Genomic DNA, 20274 nt, shown 5'->3' on the forward strand with positions numbered 1-20274 from the left:
AGGCTTTGGACCAATTTGCACCCTAATGCACCTCATTAATGAATTTTGGCTCACATTGAAAACTATTAAAAATTCATGAATTTTTAATGGTTTTCAATGTGGGCCAAAACTGACAAGTTTGTGAAGTTTCTGAGGACAACACGAGGGTTAAACCCTGCCCTGTACCCGCAGCTTCCCCGTTTAAAGTCCGCGCATCACGGTATCTGCAATATTATGTCATCGTAAGGCAGTATCCGGATTCTCACGCGGGGTAGCTCGACCACGGTGCAAGTTTAGCATTTATCATAAGCAGTCCGACAACGAACGACTGTTTATTTAATCGGAGGCTGCCTAGTGAAGCTGTTTTTCTTAAATGCACACGGAAGAGCGTGTATTTTAGAGCAGCACGAATGCAGTATGCTGTAGTCTGGGTACCGCTAACAGTCACTTCCTTGTCCTGCGGAGAGGAGAAAGCAGTGACGTCGGTGGACCGGTCTGCAAGGCGGCTGCACCGCCGCAGAGAGAAACGACCCACGCCGGCGCGCGAACACAGACGTCTCGCGCGTGCCGAAATGTTTTGCCGTGGACCGCGACGATAGGCTGGCGGTTACCAAGCGACGGTCGACCGGGAGAACAGCCGTTACCAGCTGCCCCACTGTCGGTGCACCGGTGACCATGTCCTTGGTGAAGAGTGACAAGGAGCAGCGATGGGTGCCGACGCACGTGCAGGTAACTGTGCTACGGGCCCGAGGGCTGCGCGCGAAGGGTAAACACGGCACCAGCGACGTTTACACCATCATCCAGCTGGGCAAAGAGAAATACTCCACCTGCGTGATGGAGAAGACCACGGACCCGGAATGGGGCGAGGAGTGCTCTTTCGAGCTGCAGCCGGGGGTCCTGGAGGAGGGAGGGCGAGACGCGTACTCACCCGGTGCCGGAGACCTGACCCTCACCGTGATGCACCGAGCTCTCATAGGACTGGATGTGTTTCTGGGCCAGGCTGTCATACCTCTGGATGAAGCATTTCAGGAACGGAAATACATGAAAAATGAGTAAGTTTGTGTTTGCTGTTTTGTGTTGTTATTAGTGTCAGTCTGAAGAAGCAGTTGTGCTGCTTTTACTCTGGATACAGGAATGAGAAGTAATATTGTGTTATTAGCCCAGTGGATATGTCTTACTCAGTGCTGCAATCTGTTCCTCTGCAGTCACACCCTCTTGGATGTTGACAGAGGAAAGTAGGGGAATTTTTCTTTAGTGTTTCACATTTTTGCTTCTTAGGCCTCTCCATACACATTTTTCTCAACAAATACTCCTGAGCTCATTAGTAGAGGCTTCAAGACCTGAAATGGGTGTGTCCCATCTGGGAGACATCCAAAATGTGTAATGCTGGGGGGCCTCCAGTATCTGTAATGATGGTCTGCATTTTTCACATCTGTCTGGAAGTTGCAGACAAAGTGTGGAATGTGTCATTGTTTATGCGTATGAGCAGTTTAGCTTTGCTCGGTCACCTTTATGATTATGTAAGACTAAGGCACAAGCAGGAAAATTAAGGCATGGATCATGTGCTTTCTCTTTAAATGTAATATTCTTTGTGCTTCACCAACAGAGTCTCTTAGCAGTTGACAGCTATTTTACATTAACATTTTGGCTAATTTGTATGAATTCATACCATCTCATTCATATGTTTTTTGTACAGTCTGCCACAGTGATGGTGATGTTTAGGGGTGGATCTTCATGCTAACTTTTTTTCAAAAAATTGCATGTTTTCCCATACAAAATCGCCATCTTTTAAAATAGCTGTGTTTTCTTGTGAGATGAGGTTGACTTCATAGGTCCACCAATTAAGGTCCATTACAAAATAAAACATATACAAATAGGAAGTTCAAAGAACCTCTTCTTTAGGTTATACTAGAATCTTTGTAACTCAAAGATGGTTAAGATAGAAGTTTAATAATAAAATAAAAGCACTGTTTAATTGCATTAAAACTCCACCAACAATAGTTGGGCAGTTGGCATGAATTGACAGCAGTGTCCTGCATTGTGATGTGTGACTCTATGTAGCATCACAATCCGTTTGAAAAAGCATATACCTAAAAAAAAAAAAGTCATTTCTTAAATTGCAGCCCCATTTAAATAAATTATTAAAGGAAAAAATGTGCTTGAAAATTGGCTAAATAAATGGTGACCAGTGAACCTATAGACAAATTACAAATTTTGGTTTTAAAATAAAAATTAATGTCCATGTTATTTGTCATCTACCTATCTACAGGTTTGCTGTTATACCTGTCGGCCGTTCATATAAAGATATTGTTCTCCAGAAGTAGCCAATAGTTTTTGAGTGACACCAGAAGCAGCTGTGGTGCTAGATAACCGATATCAGAAGCTCAGAATAGCTGATGGGCGTTTGATCAGACCAGTGGAGTACGACGACTTCATTTCTCGTTCATCCTGAAGCAGAAAACATATTTTTATCTGTTTCATTGTAGCATGCAAAGGAAAGTGTAATATGTGTTTTAGTATTTTAGTTGAGTGTTTGTGCATATATTTATGTGTCTGATTCTGAGGAAATACGTTTTCCTGAGTAGTTGTGGGTGTGAGAGGTTCTATATCTAGACTCTAACACTACAGCTGTGAGAGGTTTATTCTCTGTATACGCTCCACTTCCTGTGACAGGCAAGCAAATAAGAAATCATTTATTTGTGTTATATAGAGGCTCTTCAGTGCTGCTCTCTAGCTCTTCTGGTATTACTTCTGTAGAGATGGGACCGGAATTAATGTGTTTAACTTATGTGAAGAAGTTCCATTTTGAAGAAGAAGAGACAATTGAGACTGACAGGGTGAAGAGTAGGTAATGTGAGACAATTACAATTATTTTGCAACCGTACACTGCAGTGAAAGGCCTACACAATCCATCCAATTAGAGGTATGCACTACACGCAGGCAGTAAATGGTAGCCTAAATGAGACTCTGTAACTCAACTGGTACTATCAAATTTTAAGATAAATCGCTATAATATATTAAACCTCCCGTAATCCATTCCACCATTTGTTATTAAAGGGATAGTTCACCCAAAAATACAAATGTGCTGAAAATTTTGAAGAAATAGATGAATTTGTTTCATCGTCTGAATTCTATTAGTTATTCTTAACTAATATGTTTCTGTTAAAATACGATACTACATAATCACGAATAACATATGCAATTTTTATATGAAAATAATAGTAACTTGAAATGAATAAGTAAATACTGACAAACATACCCACATGCAAAAAAACTAAAATTGCATTTATTTATTATGACTGATTTTATTGACATGCACACAGAGGCGTGTTGTGTAGGTTGGGCTCGTGTTGAATTACTGCTAACAAAGTAAAATGTAAACCAGTGTATATGTCCACATTATCATATATGTCTAAAGACTGAAGTCAGGTAAATGAGCTTATTGATGCAGCTGTTTTATTCCAACCATTACTCCTCGTTGGAGACTTCTGTAAATATTTAATTTATGTTTTAACTAAGTTTAACACAGCACAAAAATATTTAGTAGCGTGTAATTGTTACCTTGTAAGTTGCCCCTTTATATCAAAACTATAGGCTGAGATGTAACTTGTAAAGCTGGTCCCTGATGCACATTCTGAAGTTTGTGTGTAAATACATACAAGATAAACACAAGATAAAGATTTAAAGATTATTTCATTCTTTTTATTAATTACAATCCCCATTTGACACAAACGTTATACATGGAAAAAGCACTTTAGCCTGGCCCAAAACTCCCACCAGTCTCAGGTAGTCCCTCATAAGTGCACTGAAGATTGACTCTGAGGGTTTGATATTTGCTGAATGTGTTGCTCACTTCTTGGTACCTGGTGATTTCCAGATTGCGTGTTGGTATATCCCCTTGTTTGTGTAGGTGGGGTGAATCGGGTACAGATGAATCATGTAGTTAGTGTGTGGGTTGGCAAATTACCACTGTAAGACAACGATTAGATCACTCTTGACTCTGCACTTCATGATTATAGCATTTAGTCAGATGGGAAACTGTCAGATTTTTCTATACCTAGCACGAAATGTGGGTTTCCATCTATTCCCAGCATTTTTTGAAAGGACCGCACTGTGAAAGTGCCCGTTCTGCTGGACGCTGAGCAATACAGCCCACATCTAACCACACAGGGCAGGAGTCTGCTGCTCACCTCACATAGAGGTGAAATGATTGTAGTGCTGAATCTAGGTTATTTAGATTGATACTGGAACTAGTGGGTGTTTTGTGCTCATTGGTTTGGTGTGGTGATTATAAAAGATGCTACAAAGAAAACAAACAGTGAAAGTGAAAATGACTCATTTGACTTGCTGACTAATTGCTTTTGAATCTTGAGCTCTTCAAAGACACAAAGTCGCATTTTGCACGTTACGTTTTTCACTCACACACAACTCTTGAGAGTAAATTTAGATAAAGTATTTAGTTACTAATTTCTAGTTTACTACGTTCATGTTGCTTTTCTGTTTCTTATAGGACTAGGCATTGTTTGAGCACACCATCGTACATAATACATACTGCTACAATACATGTGATTACCTCTTGTAACTCCGCATTTGCAGAGAAGGCATTTTGCCTCAAAGATGGAAGTTGTTACTTAAGTTGTTTAAAGAGATAAGAGGTTTTATTCAGTTCTTTAGAAACATCATGTAGCATTAATCTAAGACACTTAACCCTGTAAAGTCTGACATATAAAATAATAGTCATAAAACTAAAGTTAACGTGAACATAATAAACAGTTGTTTTAAGATTTTTTTTTTTTTTTTGAGTATCGTATTTGATACATCAGACTTTCGTCAGACTATACTATGATTTAATGAGAATATGGGGCTTGGGGAAAAACGCCTCGGTTTTATTTAGCAGCTGAAACTGCACAAAAATAAGCATTGTTGTGCAGTTGCTGATATTTACATCCGAAAAGTAAGATGAAATTCTGATAAATTTAATGTAACTCAAGGAGGTCTTTATAACAGCATAACAGACTACTTACATATGCATAAAAATACTAGTTGTCACAATGCATCTCCTAAATATTTCTTAATACAATAATATTTAAAAGCTTGTTTTTTTTTTATCAAGTTTTACTGTGGGAGATAAAACATAATGCAATATTTGATACCCACATTTTAACATGATTAAAAAAATATATATGGAAATGGAAAATCAAATTGCTTCAGTCCAGTAAGCACTTGTCTTGAAATATAAAAGACAATTAAAAACAATTAAAGATTTAATAGCGAAAAGACACATGTACCACAATCTGAAGGTGAATGTTTTGAAAATTACGTTAAAAAGCCTTTTGCATGCTAAAAGTATAAACTATGATGATAGAATGCATGTAGTAAATTGTTTGTTCATCAAAGTTTTGATCATGCTGATCATTTAGAGACCTTCTTACACCTTGAGAGTGTCCTATTGGCATATTTCAAGCGTGGGCATAATAGTATTCATCACTTGCGAATAAATTGGTCAATGGAACTATGCATGAATTTAAGAAAATTGGAGAAATATATGGCTTTTAAAGACCGTAAAGTGAAATGACTTCAACAGTGATTAGACATTCAAAAGATGAGAAGTGAAGGTACTTAATTATGCTTGCACATCTATAATTGACAAGGGTGTTCATTTTTGGATGAAGTGACTTTGCGCTGTGTTTAGGGCTGTAGATGTACAACCTAGAAGGAGAATGTTTGATTTCCTGTGAGAGATGGTGATGATGCTGGTGATTTTTGATACTTTGCCATTAAGATCATGAGGCTGATATATTTTTCTGTTTGTGTATGTGTGAATATGTGTGTTTCTGATTGATTTTACTCTGATTTGGAACATAAACTACCCCCATTTCAACCCATAGTCCAATAAAACTGAAGTACTACCTGTTCACCAAACCTGTAGTTTTGTCTGCATATTAAACTTGAACAGGAAGAACTATTTTAATGGTAAAAATTAATGTATCACCTTTACTAATTGCAATATGAAACAACATATTTTAGTGTCACATCAATGTGATGCTACCATAGCAACAGTGCACTGGAATAATGCCAAATGTGTTTATTAGTAAATGTGAATAATTAATAGACATTCCTGTGTGGGTGGATCTGCCTATCTGTTCATCTGTTAATTGGTTAATTGTTTTCTTTTAATGTGTTGTCAAAGAGCTATTTAAACAGCCAAGTTTCTAACGATAAGAAAATTGCATTATTAGTGTGTGTGTGCGCCGTGCTGTCATGTGAAGTGTCCAGAAAGGCAATAATGCTGATGGAAGAAAGCTGACCTTCTTATCCCAGCTCTGCCTTTGTCAGCATGTGTGAGTTTGTGTGTATAGCTATTTGTGTGTGTTTACATGAAGAAGAAAAAAAAACGGAGTATCAGGAAATCCTCCATTTAATTTAGCAGGAAGCCCATTTGCATTGTGATCTAAGTTCAAACATAAAGTTTGTGTATTTGTGTTAAAAAATGAGAACTGTGTGTGTAAATGTGAATGTAGAGGAGAGGGCATTTGGCAAACCGAACAGTGTCAGGTCAATAAATATATTCAGCCTTCACTGACTGCTACAAATATGAAGGTTCACTCACAATCCAATTCTACCAATCCAAAGGACAGAGACATTTTTTGGTGTAATATTTAAAAAAATGCACACATTTTTATGTAATAACTAAAAAATGGCCGGTATTAAAAGTCGGTATATTTTGTTTAAAATGAAACGCCTTAAGAAATCTTAATCATTAATTTTAAATGGATAATTTCCCCTTTTTTCAAACATGAATATGTATTTTGAAGATATTATATATATTTTGAGTGTGTATGTTATTTTTTTCCATATAGTCCAGTCAGTGTTTTTTGTTAGGTTTGAGCATTTTGAGATGTTGAAGATTTCATTTTATATATAGATTAGATTAGATTAATGGTGTTTTAAAAGATTAACTTTGTGACCATTAGATGATGGCAAAGGTAATATAATTGTCAAAAATAGAAGAAATAAGCATTCAAAATTAAATATCCAATATCATAAATAATAAAAAAACATCTGCATTTCTTGTGCATTACTACAAAATGAATCATATAATAGAGCCAATGTTAATATAATTTTGGTGTAGATACCCTGAGGCGCTCCTTTGAACCAAACCTCATGATGTTTTTTAGAGGATTCTTTCCAGGATTTTAATCTAGATATGCGTTTTACTAAGTTTAGCTTTGGTTTCGAGTGGAACTATATTTAAAAACATTAACATTATTGAATAAGAATTTCTCATTTCTGAATATAGAAAAAAGTAAAGGTTTTATTATGTACAAATTCAATAAAAAATACAGCAAAAAAGATATGCAAGGTCAGCATTCATAGATGAAATGACTTAAATTTATATGCTTTTCTTAATGGCTGATACTTTGATGCATTGTGCTGATCCCCTTTATTGTATTTCTCTTGTATAAAATACTGTTTTACTCTAAAGCAGGGGTCACCACACTCGGCCCTGGAGGGCCTGTGTCTTGCAGAGTTTAGCTCCAACTTGCCTCAGCACACCTGCATGAAAGTTTCAAGTATACCTAGCAAGACCTTGATTTAGCTGGTTCAGGTTTGTTTGATTAGGGTTGGAACTAAACTCTGCAGGACAGCGGCACTCAAGGACCAAGTTTGGTGACCCCTGCTATAAAGAATTAGAAGATAGTTCCGCTTACTTTCATTTGTGCATCCCTTTAACACAGTTTTCTTAACTCATTATTGTTCATAGGTGGTACCGGCTGCATTCGAAAACTGGCAAAAAGGAGAAAGAACGAGGGGAGCTTCAGTTGACCGTTCAGTTCACTCGGCACAACCTGACGGCCAGCATGTATGACCTTTCCATGAAAGACAAACCTCGTTCTGCTTTTGATAAGCTCAGAGAACGCATGAGAGCTAAGAAGCGCTCTAGCGAAGAAGATTCCTCTTCCGCCATCGTCCCTGGTGGATATGGAGCACTGGCACGCATGCGGGGGCGGCTGCCGAGCGATGGGGGTGGCGAGGAAGACTACGAGGATGATGAAGGCGGGGAGGCCCGCAGGAGTAAGATGAGAAGTTTTTTCCTGCGTGGGAGGTTGAGGAAGTCTTCAGACACGCGTTCAAGCACGTCGCTGGGCTCTGAGAGCAGCGAGTCTTCATCGCGGGGCGGCAGCCTCAGCCCGACGGCAGGTATCAGTGTGGTGGTCTCAGATCTGTCCAACTCTCCGAGTAACAGCAGCAACCTGACTGCAGACAACAGTCCAGGTATGCACAGCAAAATCCGGGTGTTTTTCTTTTTAAATAATGTATCATTTTTTTTTTAATATACAAATATTTATATTTTTATAATATATATTCCAGGTTCAGTACAAGTTAAACTCAATTGATATAAAAATTTCCAACTGCTTTTCTTTCAAAACAATCAGTAAATAAATAAAAATATAAAAAGATCAAATCTGGGTTACAGTGAGGTTTTTGCATTGGAAATGAATGGGGTCAATCTATAAACATTGCAGTAGTTCAGGAACAAAACAAAACTTATGTTAACATGATTTTAGTGTAGAAAAAATTGCAAATTGTAAATCCTAAAACACTAAAATTACTGTAAAAATGTTGATGTAAACAGTTTTACAGCGCAAATAATACACACATTAAAGTGCCCATAATATGCTTATTCAAGTTGATAATTTTATTTTTGTAGTCTGCTTGAACATATTTACATGATTTAAAGTTCAAGACACAGATTAAAAATAAATTTAGACTGATCCCTCATTTTGATGTAAGTACATTATAGTTAAGACCACCTAATATAAAGTGGGACAAACATCTGTTGTTTCTTTTATTACATCACAAATGTAAGAAAACAACAATGCTCTTTCTCTTTCAGAACACACAGGGGCTCCCTCACCACAGGTGTCTCCTGTCAGACATGTGATATACGACATCAGCTTATCAGTGCCTCATTATGTGACATCAGAGAACGACACCCCTATTCTGCTTCCTTCGGTGTGGGTGAACGGGAATCCGGTGGAAACGTCTCCTCTTACTCACCACCCACCGTCACTCGTACTACAGCATCCTCAACCAGAGTCAACCAAACCAGTTACTCAGTCAGGTCAACCACAGGCAACCACTCTGCCAGCCAAGCCCCAAAAAACCCTGTCAACTCAGCCGAAATCCCAAGAGACACAGCTACCCAAGTCCCAGTCAAAGCCAAGGCCCGAGCCCCTGCTCCCAGCGCTTGGGGTGCTTCAGAAAGGCTCTCTCTCCCTCTCCCTGCAGAACCTCTCTCGCCGTGGGGAAGACAAGCAGAGCGGCGGCCCTGTGGATGGCCGTCGCTGGTCCTTCGATAAACCCGGAGAGGAAGAAAAAGCCGCCATCGTAGCAGCATTAGAGCAAGCTGGAAGAGTTACAGATGAGGTGGAGATGGAAACAGTGATACCTGCTGGAGAGACAGAGACTCAGAGCAAGAAAAGGAGGGGCCTGTTCTCACATGGGAAAGGTGATTCGGCTGGGAAAGGACCAATCGCGAGCAAAGAGGAAGCAGAACGTGCTCAACCACTTGTAGAAGTCAAACATAAAGGATGGTTCAGCTCCAAGGACTCGCACAGTAAACCCAGGTAAACTTATCTTTGCCGATTTTATGATAGAAATGTTAAACAGATGCATGTGTGTGTGTGTTTTTGGTTCAGTGAGAGTGAACATCGTGACATGCAGCTATAGGTCTGGTTTCAGCATCTGCATTGCAGAGGGAGGCGTTGCCTGGAAACCTGAACTCTTGAGTTGTTTCCTTTAACTTTCTCTTTCTTTCTCTCTCTCTCTCCCGCTCTCTTTCACACGTTCTCCTTCAATACCAAGATTTGATTTCTCCATTTTAATCAGCAAGTGCTATTTTTGCATTGAAGACAGATGGATCTGAATGTGTGTGGGAGTGTTTGTGTTCGCTATGAATGGGAGGAGTCACTCAGTTTAATTCTGTCACTGACCTAAACCAGTATAACTGCATTCTTGTTTCTGTTGTAGGTGTGTATGCTGTCCATTGTTTGGTAAATATTTTCTTTTTTCATGGGTGATGGTAGATCACACTCTGTTCGATTTTTTTTATTTTTTTTCAGAGCTTTGGTTTGGGTTTTTGTAAAGCAGGGAAACGCCTCTTTATGCTGCGTCAACTGATACGTGCAGACACATGATCATAAACCGATACAGGACCCTCTAGGATATTGCAAATTCATCAAATCCCTGTGATAATTGGGAGAGCTTGCAATTAAGCCACATTGTTAATTTATCATCAAAAACATAAAAGTGAAGGGGAAAAAGAAAGTGATATTAGCTAATTAATATCTGTGCATTCCAGGCGTATCAAATTAATCTCATGTTGAACTTTCCTGCTGATGTCTTGGAGCAAATTCCACAATGTGCATCATTGTGTACTCGCTCTGTAGGGCACTTCAAGTGAGATTACTCAGAAGAGAGCAGCATTACAGCTCATAATCTGCACATTTTGTACATGTGTGAAGACGTCACTGACACTTTATTTTAAATCCTATTAGTCAAAAAACAGGTGAATACAACTTTTCCTTCCAGTATTGCCCTTTTGTGTCTTGGGTTTTGAAATTAGTAAAACCTCAGACTTTCTAAGACCGTGCTGTCATAAACGGCAAAGTTCTTCTGTATATTTCACTAATGGCCTTAAGAAAGGTGGTGGTGATGGCGCAGTGGATAAGACACATGCCTTTGGTGTGAGAGACCCGGGTTCGAATCCACTGTGAGACACCAATGTGTCCCTGAGCAAGACACTTAACCCCTAGTTGCTCCAGAGGCGTGCGACCTCTGACGTATATAGCAATTGTAAGTCGCTTTGGATAAAAGCGTCAGCTAAATGAATAAATGTAAATGTAAGAAAGGGCTCATTTTGGCAGTATTTAGTTGCTTACATTTGTTTGTAATGACACTACAAAATGCACTGTATTTGCGTCTGTCAAAGACGCAAAAATATCTTTTGGAATTTGCTTCTTGATAACCTTAAGATTAAAATGATTCTAAAACCATGATTTATGGTTGGATTACACAGCAAAACACAAAAATTCTGGAAATAGCAGGGCTATTCATTCATTTGCGTCCCTCGAAATCCTGATGGAAGTGAGATAAATGTGTTTACACAAATAGACCAAAGAGAATATAATCTATACTGATCAAGTTATTATTCACCCATGAAATGTCCCATAACAGGCTAAATCATTATGACTAATGACCTATTAAATGGACACTGGTTAAGCCTTGAACTAACATAAAAAAACTGTTTTATTTTGACAATCACCATTTACAATGCCGTTTAGCTCACAACTATTGTTAATCTTTTCCCAAGCAACTGGCTTCTAGCATGTTTTTATTATCTCCTGCGACATCCACTTCAAATGAATTCATAGAAATGTCATTGATGTTCAGCTACTGGAACATGTCAAATACCCCAACCAATAACATGCTCTTATGTTTACTTGCTTGAAGCAAAAAGTGATTTTGTTTGTGAGATTAACTATATGGGCATGTCACTCTGTAGAAGTCTATCTTGTTTGCTCTGTCTTTCTTTTTTCTGCCTCTCACCTTTCCCTCTGATATAGTTGGGTGATTGTTATGACCTTTCAAACTCAGCATTTCTACGTTTCTCAGAGTAGAGCAGGTCTAGCCAGTCACTGTGTTCAAAATATTATCTTACTTAAATATTATCTTACTATTATCTTACATCATACTGCCTGCCACATGACAAGGCACTACTTCAATGGTATTTCTTTGAACAGTAAAAGATACAAATGTATTAAACACTAGTAGTATATTGAGGAGTTATCATATGACCTATGTTTGCCATTGCACTGTGGGGAATCTACCTGATCCTAGTGTGCTTTATACTGCATATTTCACTGTAAATGTCATCAATATATCACATATAAAAAAAGCATATCATCCAGAGTATGTATGCTGCTAAATATGATAGTATAGTATTTCGACCATAACATGGCCTCTATTTAGAAGTTCTAGTTTTTAAATTGTCTTTTTTTTGGTGTTTATTATTTTGGTGGTTGTGGGGTTATATTATTATATTTTATTAAGTTTTATTATTATTATTTTTGTTTAAAATAGCATTGTGTACAATTAGTACTGTGGGACAATAGTCTATCTTGTCTGAAGGATTTCACATTTTGGACGGTGAAGGTCACTAGTCATTGCTTATGGCCATCAGTGTTTTTTGCCATTATTATGGGTTTAAATGCAGCCACGGTCACTAACGTTGTGTACTTTATATACCTTCCTTTCACAGCCCGCTGGTGTCTCCTCAGTCAGACTCAAGTGCCAGTACAATCTGTCTCATTGTACCCTTGACCTTTAATGACCCTTCACAGAATATGGCTGACAAAAACACTAATCCCTTCACTTCTCCCCCACCCCTTTTTGATGCCAATCCATTCCTCCCACACACACAGCAGAATCCATTCATTCAGGAGCTTCATTCTGCTGTTCCTTTAACTCCTGATGTGCCCTCTCTCTTTAGCTCAACCCACTCGCAGTCTGACGGTAATGCCATCCCAGATTTGCTAAGGACTGGAAACCAAAAAGGATCTTCCCAAATGGATATCTCATTTGATCCTTTAATTTCTCACTTCAAGGGGCTGACAGAAAAGGATGATTTTGAACATTTTGCTAAGGACAGATTGAAGCCAGAGGAGGTGAATGAAACAACGAATTTGGTTACACTCCCTGCTCTCTTCATGAAACCAAATAATCAAGAGCCCTCAGGTGCAATGGGTGGTTTAATGGTGTTGGATACAAATTACCCAACTGATTTAAGACAAACTGCTTCAGCAAGTACTGTAGAGACATCTATGGAAACTAAGGAAAATGCTGCTGACACACCTCAGGTTTCAGGAAGTGATGTTAATTATATTTTCTCTAGTTCTAACAAGCCAGATCTCACTGCTCTTGGGTCGCATGTCTTCCCGGAATTTGATCTCAATTCATCTGAAATCTCCTTGCCCGAAAATTCCCGTTTTGAATTTTCTGAACTGAATACACTTGCATGCCCTTATCCTGCACTATCACTTCACTCCAAGAATGAAGACAGTGCTGATGACACAACTCTTGAAGTCCACCCAAAGACCAAACTAAATGTCACACAGCCATCAGTATCAAAAGCAGACAGTGTTGAACTTCCTCCTAGTATCTCCTTTGAATTCTCAGAGGGGGTGTCTGCGAGTCCTGAAACATCACAGAGGCCTGAAATGCTAGAGTTTGCCAAAGATATTAAATCTGTGACAGTCCATGAAGATCCTATGCCATTCTGTGGAGACAACAGCTCAGGTGACACCCTGGAACAGTCAACAGTGATATCTGATTCCTTAGGTGGAGACCTAGACCACCAGTCTATTGAGCACAGTCTATCTCCACAGTCTGACATCATTCAAAGTAATATAATACAATCCGATGAAGAATTTTGGGGATCAAATGCCTCACTCATTCAAAATGTGGCTGTAAGTGGAAAGTCCCTAGTTGAAGCCACTGTGCCTTTAGTATTCAATGTTCAATCAGGACAGAGTTCCCTATCAACTGCTCTGCCAGTGAAGAATGAAAAGAAAACGGATGCAGTTATGGACACCATGCTACAGAATGAATCAGGAAATGGTATCTTAGAGGGTGTCAGTAGTAAAGATATCTGCTCTGAAATTGAAGACTTTGTTCCTGAGAACCTTATTGATGACCCGTCCTTTCCAGTACTCTCAAAATCCATAGCCAATGACATGCAGGAGGACAAACAAGAGAAAGTCAGTGAATTGCCAACTAGTCCATTTAAGAAAGATAACCTGGTAAGTCAACTCAGCACCATCAGTGAAGAGGAAGAAATAATGCCTTCTAATGGACCGACACTTCCTGTAGGACATCTCCATTCCACCACTGGAATTAGAACAGGGACAGAGGAGGGTGCATCAGATCTAAACTCAGTGCTTCTCCACAGCATGTACAAGAGTGCAGATTCAGACCATTATTTTACTTGTGTATCTCAACAGGATTTCCCAGTTTCCCCTAGCTTAGAGCTCACACAGGAAGTGAAACCAAGACATGATCTTTCTGAGGAAGACACTTCAAAATCTGAATCCTTGCCAAACCATATCCCTAATGTTGTGCTACAAGATGACATATCTGGAAAAGGCATATCAGAAATGGGTTGTAAGCAAGATGAGGTCATAGCAGAAAACATTAATTCTTCTCCAGAAGACTTACCAAAACAAGAATCTCGTCTGGATGTTCTATCAAATAATTCCTTATTGGACCTCCTGCCAGAAACACATTCCTTTTCCCCCAAATCAGCCCCCTCACTCAATACTTCATCTGAGAACATGATGAAGTCAGATTTTGATGAACCAGTGCTACAGTGCAACCCTTCAAAGGACATTGTTGAGAAATCAAACTTGCCCAAAGATATGTCGCCAATTGTTGTTACCTCAGAAATGATAGCAGAACTTGAGGCTCAGCTTGCACCATTAGATACAGACTCGTGTCTGGTAGATGAGAGTAAACCCTGCCCAAAAGATGGATCCTTTTATATAGAAACTTTTGGGATTGTACCAGTGGACAACTTGCATTTAGTCCAGGTGTCTGATTCTAATGCATTTGTATCCAATTGTTCATCAGAACAAACCTCCAGTATCACTCAGGACCTTGTCATGTCTGATACTGACCTGAAAAACATCTTTGTAACCCAGCCAACTGAAATGCACCTTCTTAGTACTAACAAAGGTCCTGTTGCAAACCCTGAATCTGCAGAAACTCACAATGAGCCGGAAGCAGATCCTAAACAAACAGAGAGTCTAGACGTAAATACTGATTTTTGGACAACTCCAGCTGTTCAACATTCTGTGACACCTGACTTATTTCAAGTGAACTGGCCCACTTTACCCCAGCCATCAGCCCCTTCACCCTTCGACCAGCCAGTGCTGGCTTCGAGGTATGATCGTAGCCTTAACTTTACATCATCTTTGTTCGACCATTCACCGGTAGCTTCCTCAACACCACATGTAGCTATAGACACTAATGCGCTGCCCCAGCCATTCCCCTTCCCCACAGTTCCCCGTACCTCAGAGGTGCCACGTCCAAAACCTGCTGCTCTTCTTCCTACTATGCAGGCTGTGAATTATACAGCATTCAATCCTTTTCTCCAGGATAAAATACAGACATCTGATCATCAGAGCAGGTGAGGTCTCCAGCTTTGTTGTAGTTGTCAAGGGAGACCGAGGTTGATTCCTCAAGGTCTTGATCTTGCACTGGTCTTTTTTTAAATTCCTTGGGTCACTTTCATTCTGTTTTGCAATGTTCTTCAGTGATGTTTAAAGGTAAAATCTGCAATTATTGAAACTGAAAATTGCTGCTACTAGAAATTAGTGCTGAACCAACATGGAAATTTTGGCCAATGATAATAACCGATTGTTTATATTTAGCTTAAATATATTACATCGATACCATTAAAAAGTACAATTTATTGGCTGATGCACATAAGACCACCAATATATGGTCCATCCATGAGAGAAATTATTTTGGTGTTGGATTACATAAGGGCTACAGCATCTCAAACTGAGGTTCTGCATGCATCTACCATTGATATCTTGCCAGTATCAATAAGTACAGATTTCCTGTTTTTGCAAAAATGTGGTGTTAGGTATGTTTCTTGTGAAATGGTGTTATGGGGTTGGGCAAGGTGTCTTTTGGGATGTCTTATTATATGCAGCCATCAATGCGCTTCACTTTCTCGGGTTGCAGGGTGACTCTTCCCCTTCATCCGCATCTTCTCTCTTGTGTTAATTTGTTTGTGGTAGCAGCATGTTTCCTGATTTCTCCATGGACAGTCACACATAGGCTCACACTCTCTTGTGGATCCTACAGTAGAGATGGGGGAGCCTCGCTTCAATTAGCAGGTGTTAACCTAGTGAGCTGTGAGTGTGTGTTGTTGAGTCCACAGCAAGCTTGCCTAAGTAAATTTTAGTTTTTATGATTTCGGGGGTTTTTCTTGGTTTGTTGCATATTTTTTGACTCTATTACCTTTAATGCATCTGGTCTATGGAGTTGTAGGATGGTGACCAGAGGTAGCATTTATTGCGTTCTTGAGACCTCCTTTCTCTCAAAACTAAGCACTTTTCATGAAAACGTTTTAATTGGTGTGCTATTGTGAATAAATTCATTGACTCGTTATGTGAAGCTGTCACCATTGTTTATAGCACTCTTCCCATCTAATCTTGCTGTGTCATTATGTCTTTTAGTCCACACCCAGTGAAGCCATTGACACCTCCTGATGAGAAAAGGTCAGAGGGTCGCTCCGTACTAGAGAAGCTTAAATCCACCATCCACTCAGGACGAATAGGCCAGGATGCTGACAAGAAGGTACTGGATGAGTATAAAGCAGTCCACTTTGTAGATAATGAATTTGCTTTTGGAGTAAACAGATTACATTTATTTTATTGACACTGATGAACCTAAAAACATTTAGTCAGCTTTCACTTCATACCCTTTCAAGTTAGCTTTCAAGTGTCATACACTTGATCTCCTTATTGGCTTCTTAATGCAGCGCAGTTACTTTTCCTACTTTGATCATTATTTGAGTAAAAGCAATATTATTGCACTGTTTATCTTAAAAGTATTAGATATCATTTCCCCACATTTACACTACAGTTCAAAAGTTTTTTGTTTTGGCTTTTTTTTTTTTATATATTTGAAAGAAGTCTTTTATGCTTGCCAAAACCGCATTTGTTTGAAAAGCAAAAAGCAAAACGAGTAATAATGTGAAATATTATTACAATTTCAAATGAAACGTAAAACTGTTTTCTATTTTATTACATTAAATGTAATTTATTCCTGTAATATCAAAGCTGAATTTTCAGCATCATTATTCCAGTCCTCAGTGTCACATGATCCTTCAGAAGTCATTCTAATATGCTGATTTGGTGCATTTCTTATTACTGTTGCTGATTATTATATTTGTAGAAACCGTATTATGTGTATTATGCACAGACATGATATTTAAAAAAAAAAAAAAAACATTTAGATTAAATGTTTTTAGTAAATTAATTTACTAAAATTAACATGTTTAAATACAAATAAAATTAAACCAGCATCTACTGGTTCACTTACTACTAGCACTACTTATAATAATTCTTTCATTAACATGATCACAAATCGAACATAATCCAGAAGTGTTTTTTTTTTATATATATATATATCAACTCCAGATTATTTTTGTAAAGTCTTAAAAATCTTTTTTTTTTGTCTCTCTCGTTTTAGCTGCTAGTGGAGGGGGGAGGCACGTACTATCACCTGAACCACAGCGAGCTGGTGAATTTGCTGATCCAGCGGGATACTGAGCTCAGGCAGGAGCGGGAGGAGTATGAGAGGCGAGGGGCGCTGCTGGAGAAGCGCGAGACGGAGCTAAAGAAGATGAAGGTTGTGATCAAAGATCTAGAGGATTATATCGACACGCTTCTAGTACGCATCATGGAGCAGACCCCCACGCTGCTGCAGGTCCGCTCCAAGATGAAATGATACAACAAACGCCTCCACTATCCCTCCACGAATCCTGGGCGGAAGTCACAACCCTGCACTGCTACAGCAACCATATAAATGTAGAGAGCTATCTGGCGTTAGGTGATGGGCATGGAGGAGAGGGTGTAGATTTGGTGTTCCTAACTGTGTCCAAAAATACCTGGGCCTCTACTGGGGTCCGTATGCACTGCAGGTTTGCATTTGATGGTTAAAGGTCTGCACTCTGCTGCTAAACTTCAAAGCTGGTAGGATCCATTTTGACACGTGTCAGCTGATATTCACTCACTAGACATGTCACTAAGACACATGCTAGTCCAGCTATGTACCAAAACCACCTGTCAATCGAAAGGATGGCATGACTGTGACATGCCAGTCTTCTAGTGCTAGTGTGAATGGTTTTTAATGCACGAAGAAAAACATCAATTTATATTTAGTTTCTTCTATCACGTTTTTCTGACATGTAACACTCAGCTGCTTGAACCGAGAACAAAAGAGCGAGTTTGAGATCACTTGAAAGTTTGCGAGAGGGAGAAGTAGAAAGCAGGAAAGAGAGCAGAATCAGCCACTTTCTAATCTGCTTGTGCCTCCCTACATGTCTTCCGCACTTTACTTAAGAGCTTAAGGGTAGAGGCTCACACCAGCTGACCTTATCACGTCGGTATGTAGGTCAGTGTCCTCCCTCTCCCTTCCTTTGCTTGAGCCAATGCACGTACATCGCTGCCAGTGCTTTCAGGTGTAATGAATGGGATATATACTGTATTCATTGCATATATGCCACTCTGACAAAATACCAAATGCTGCCTTATCATACAGTATTTTCTCCATTCTGTTCTCGCTGAACTCATCACTTTTAATTAGATTGCACATTATATTACAAAACTAATGGCGGAGGAGTGTTTCAAGTTAAACTTTCCCAAGACTGTTAGGCATCGAGATGAACAAATGGATCTGAAGAGAGAACGAAAGCCATGAAAACCGCAAATGCCAGAAATGATTTGCTCTAAATTAACGTTACAGTATTCTCAATACCGCAACAGCTCTGTTAATGTTACTGTAATGTAATTCTGGTGTTTCTATGATGCCACTGTCTGTGTACAAAGTAGCACTATATGTAAATGTGTGATAGAGGCGTAGGCCGCAGCACTATTAAACCGTTCTTTCTCAACAGTTTAGGAAGTGCACGTAGTCAAACGCACACGTTCACTGCACAAACTAATCGTCCTCTATAAACACAGGATATTCATGGTGTTTCAGTGCTAGTCCCTGCTGGAAAGCTCAAGATCTAGCAATAGCATATTTCTGAGTAGAAGCACTTAAGGACTCGTGTGCTCGGACTGCTGAAGGAGGATTAATGAATGTTCATTTATCAAGGCTTAATGTAAAAGTTTACAATTTTTAAAAAATGTTACATTTTAATCATGCGAATATCTTTTTTTTTTTTTTTTTTTTTTTTTTTTGCTTTGTGGCCAGGTCTTCGGTCACCCTTTCTTTTGGGTGGTCTGAAGGTCTGTACAATCCGTTCATTTATTTTCTCATTTCCTTTAAATGCTGTTTGTGTACATTGTGATTTATTAAGGTCAGTAGTAACAGAAAGCAATAGAAGTGAAGGCCAGGCTTTTGCAGAAATTAAGAGATTCATACTTTTTTAGGTCTAAACAGATGGAATGTATTATGAAATATGTGCTTAGGTTGCCACTGTGTTGAACTGCAGTTTATATAAATATTCACCAACACACACACACACACACACAGCCTGCAGCCTAGTAAGATGGTGTGTTCAAGTGCCCTTGGCTGAATGTTATCATGAGATGTCATGAGATGTGTGTGTAGAAGAAGATTTGTATGCTTTTAATGGTGAAGATGATAATCAAAGCTACATTTTATGTAGTACAAACTCTGGAACTTGCAAATAAAAACTTGTTTACTATACTACATTTCATTTAATTTTTTAGAAGTCTGGAATTACTTTTTTTTTCTTTTAAGGTCATTTAAAACCTAGATATTTTTTTAAAGAATTGCAAAGGGTTTATTTTAAAGTTGTAGGAATGCATCGGTAAGCGGCTTGATGCCCGAATCCTCATTCTTAAGACTATAGGCTCAACTCTTCCTCCTTCGGTGTAAATTTCAGTGGATTCCTGTCACAATCAAAATAAGAATGGCTTAAATTAACCTCACGTATCAAGTAGCATTTAAGCACCGAACATGATGGGTGTGTTCAGTGGAACCATTTGTCTTAGGTGCAAAATATTTGAAGTGCTTCCCTGAGGTGCTGTTTGATTAGATGTGCAGGGTGTAGTAACATGAGTGTCCACTGGAGGTTGTGATGTATTCTTTTTATCAAATGCCTCATCTGAGATGTTCAATTGTCTTTGGTGTGCTCTTAAGCATCTCTGCTAAAGAAAAGGTCTCTGTTGATGAAATAAACTTTTCACTTTGGGATGCATCTCTGACTGTCCTTATTTGACGTGAAGACAAAGCTCTCGAGGGTAAACCACTATTTCAACACTAGCATATTGAGCATTAAATGTAATTGTTTTTTTTTTTTTTTTTTTTTTTTTTGCTTGCTTTAAAATAAACCCAAATGAAATTTGCCTCATAAATAATTTATATGACATTTAGCTTTCAGTCACGCTATTAGTGAAACAAATGTGCTAAAAAGATTTAGATTTGCTCACACTAATTTTTAGAGCATACTAATAGGAGAGCATA

The 20274-nt window shown here is 38.8% G+C and overlaps 1 protein-coding gene across 1 annotated transcript; it reads left to right on the plus strand.

Annotated features, from left to right (window-relative positions):
* Positions 1-654: 654 nt before the first annotated feature.
* Positions 655-20001, plus strand: LOC306883865 (uncharacterized protein; the record flags this gene model as incomplete). Its single annotated transcript, XM_079439352.1, has 6 exons — positions 655-1031; positions 7745-8256; positions 8879-9611; positions 12305-15229; positions 16290-16410; positions 17308-20001. The coding sequence occupies 6 exons, from the start codon at positions 655-657 to the stop codon at positions 17563-17565; spliced, it is 4926 nt and encodes a 1641-aa protein (XP_079295478.1). The 3' UTR covers positions 17566-20001.
* Between the last annotated feature and the right edge of the window lie 273 nt (positions 20002-20274).

Source organism: Barbus barbus, assembly GCF_936440315.1.
Source record: "Barbus barbus genome assembly, chromosome: 18".
NCBI classification, from domain to species: Eukaryota; Metazoa; Chordata; class Actinopteri; order Cypriniformes; family Cyprinidae; genus Barbus; species Barbus barbus.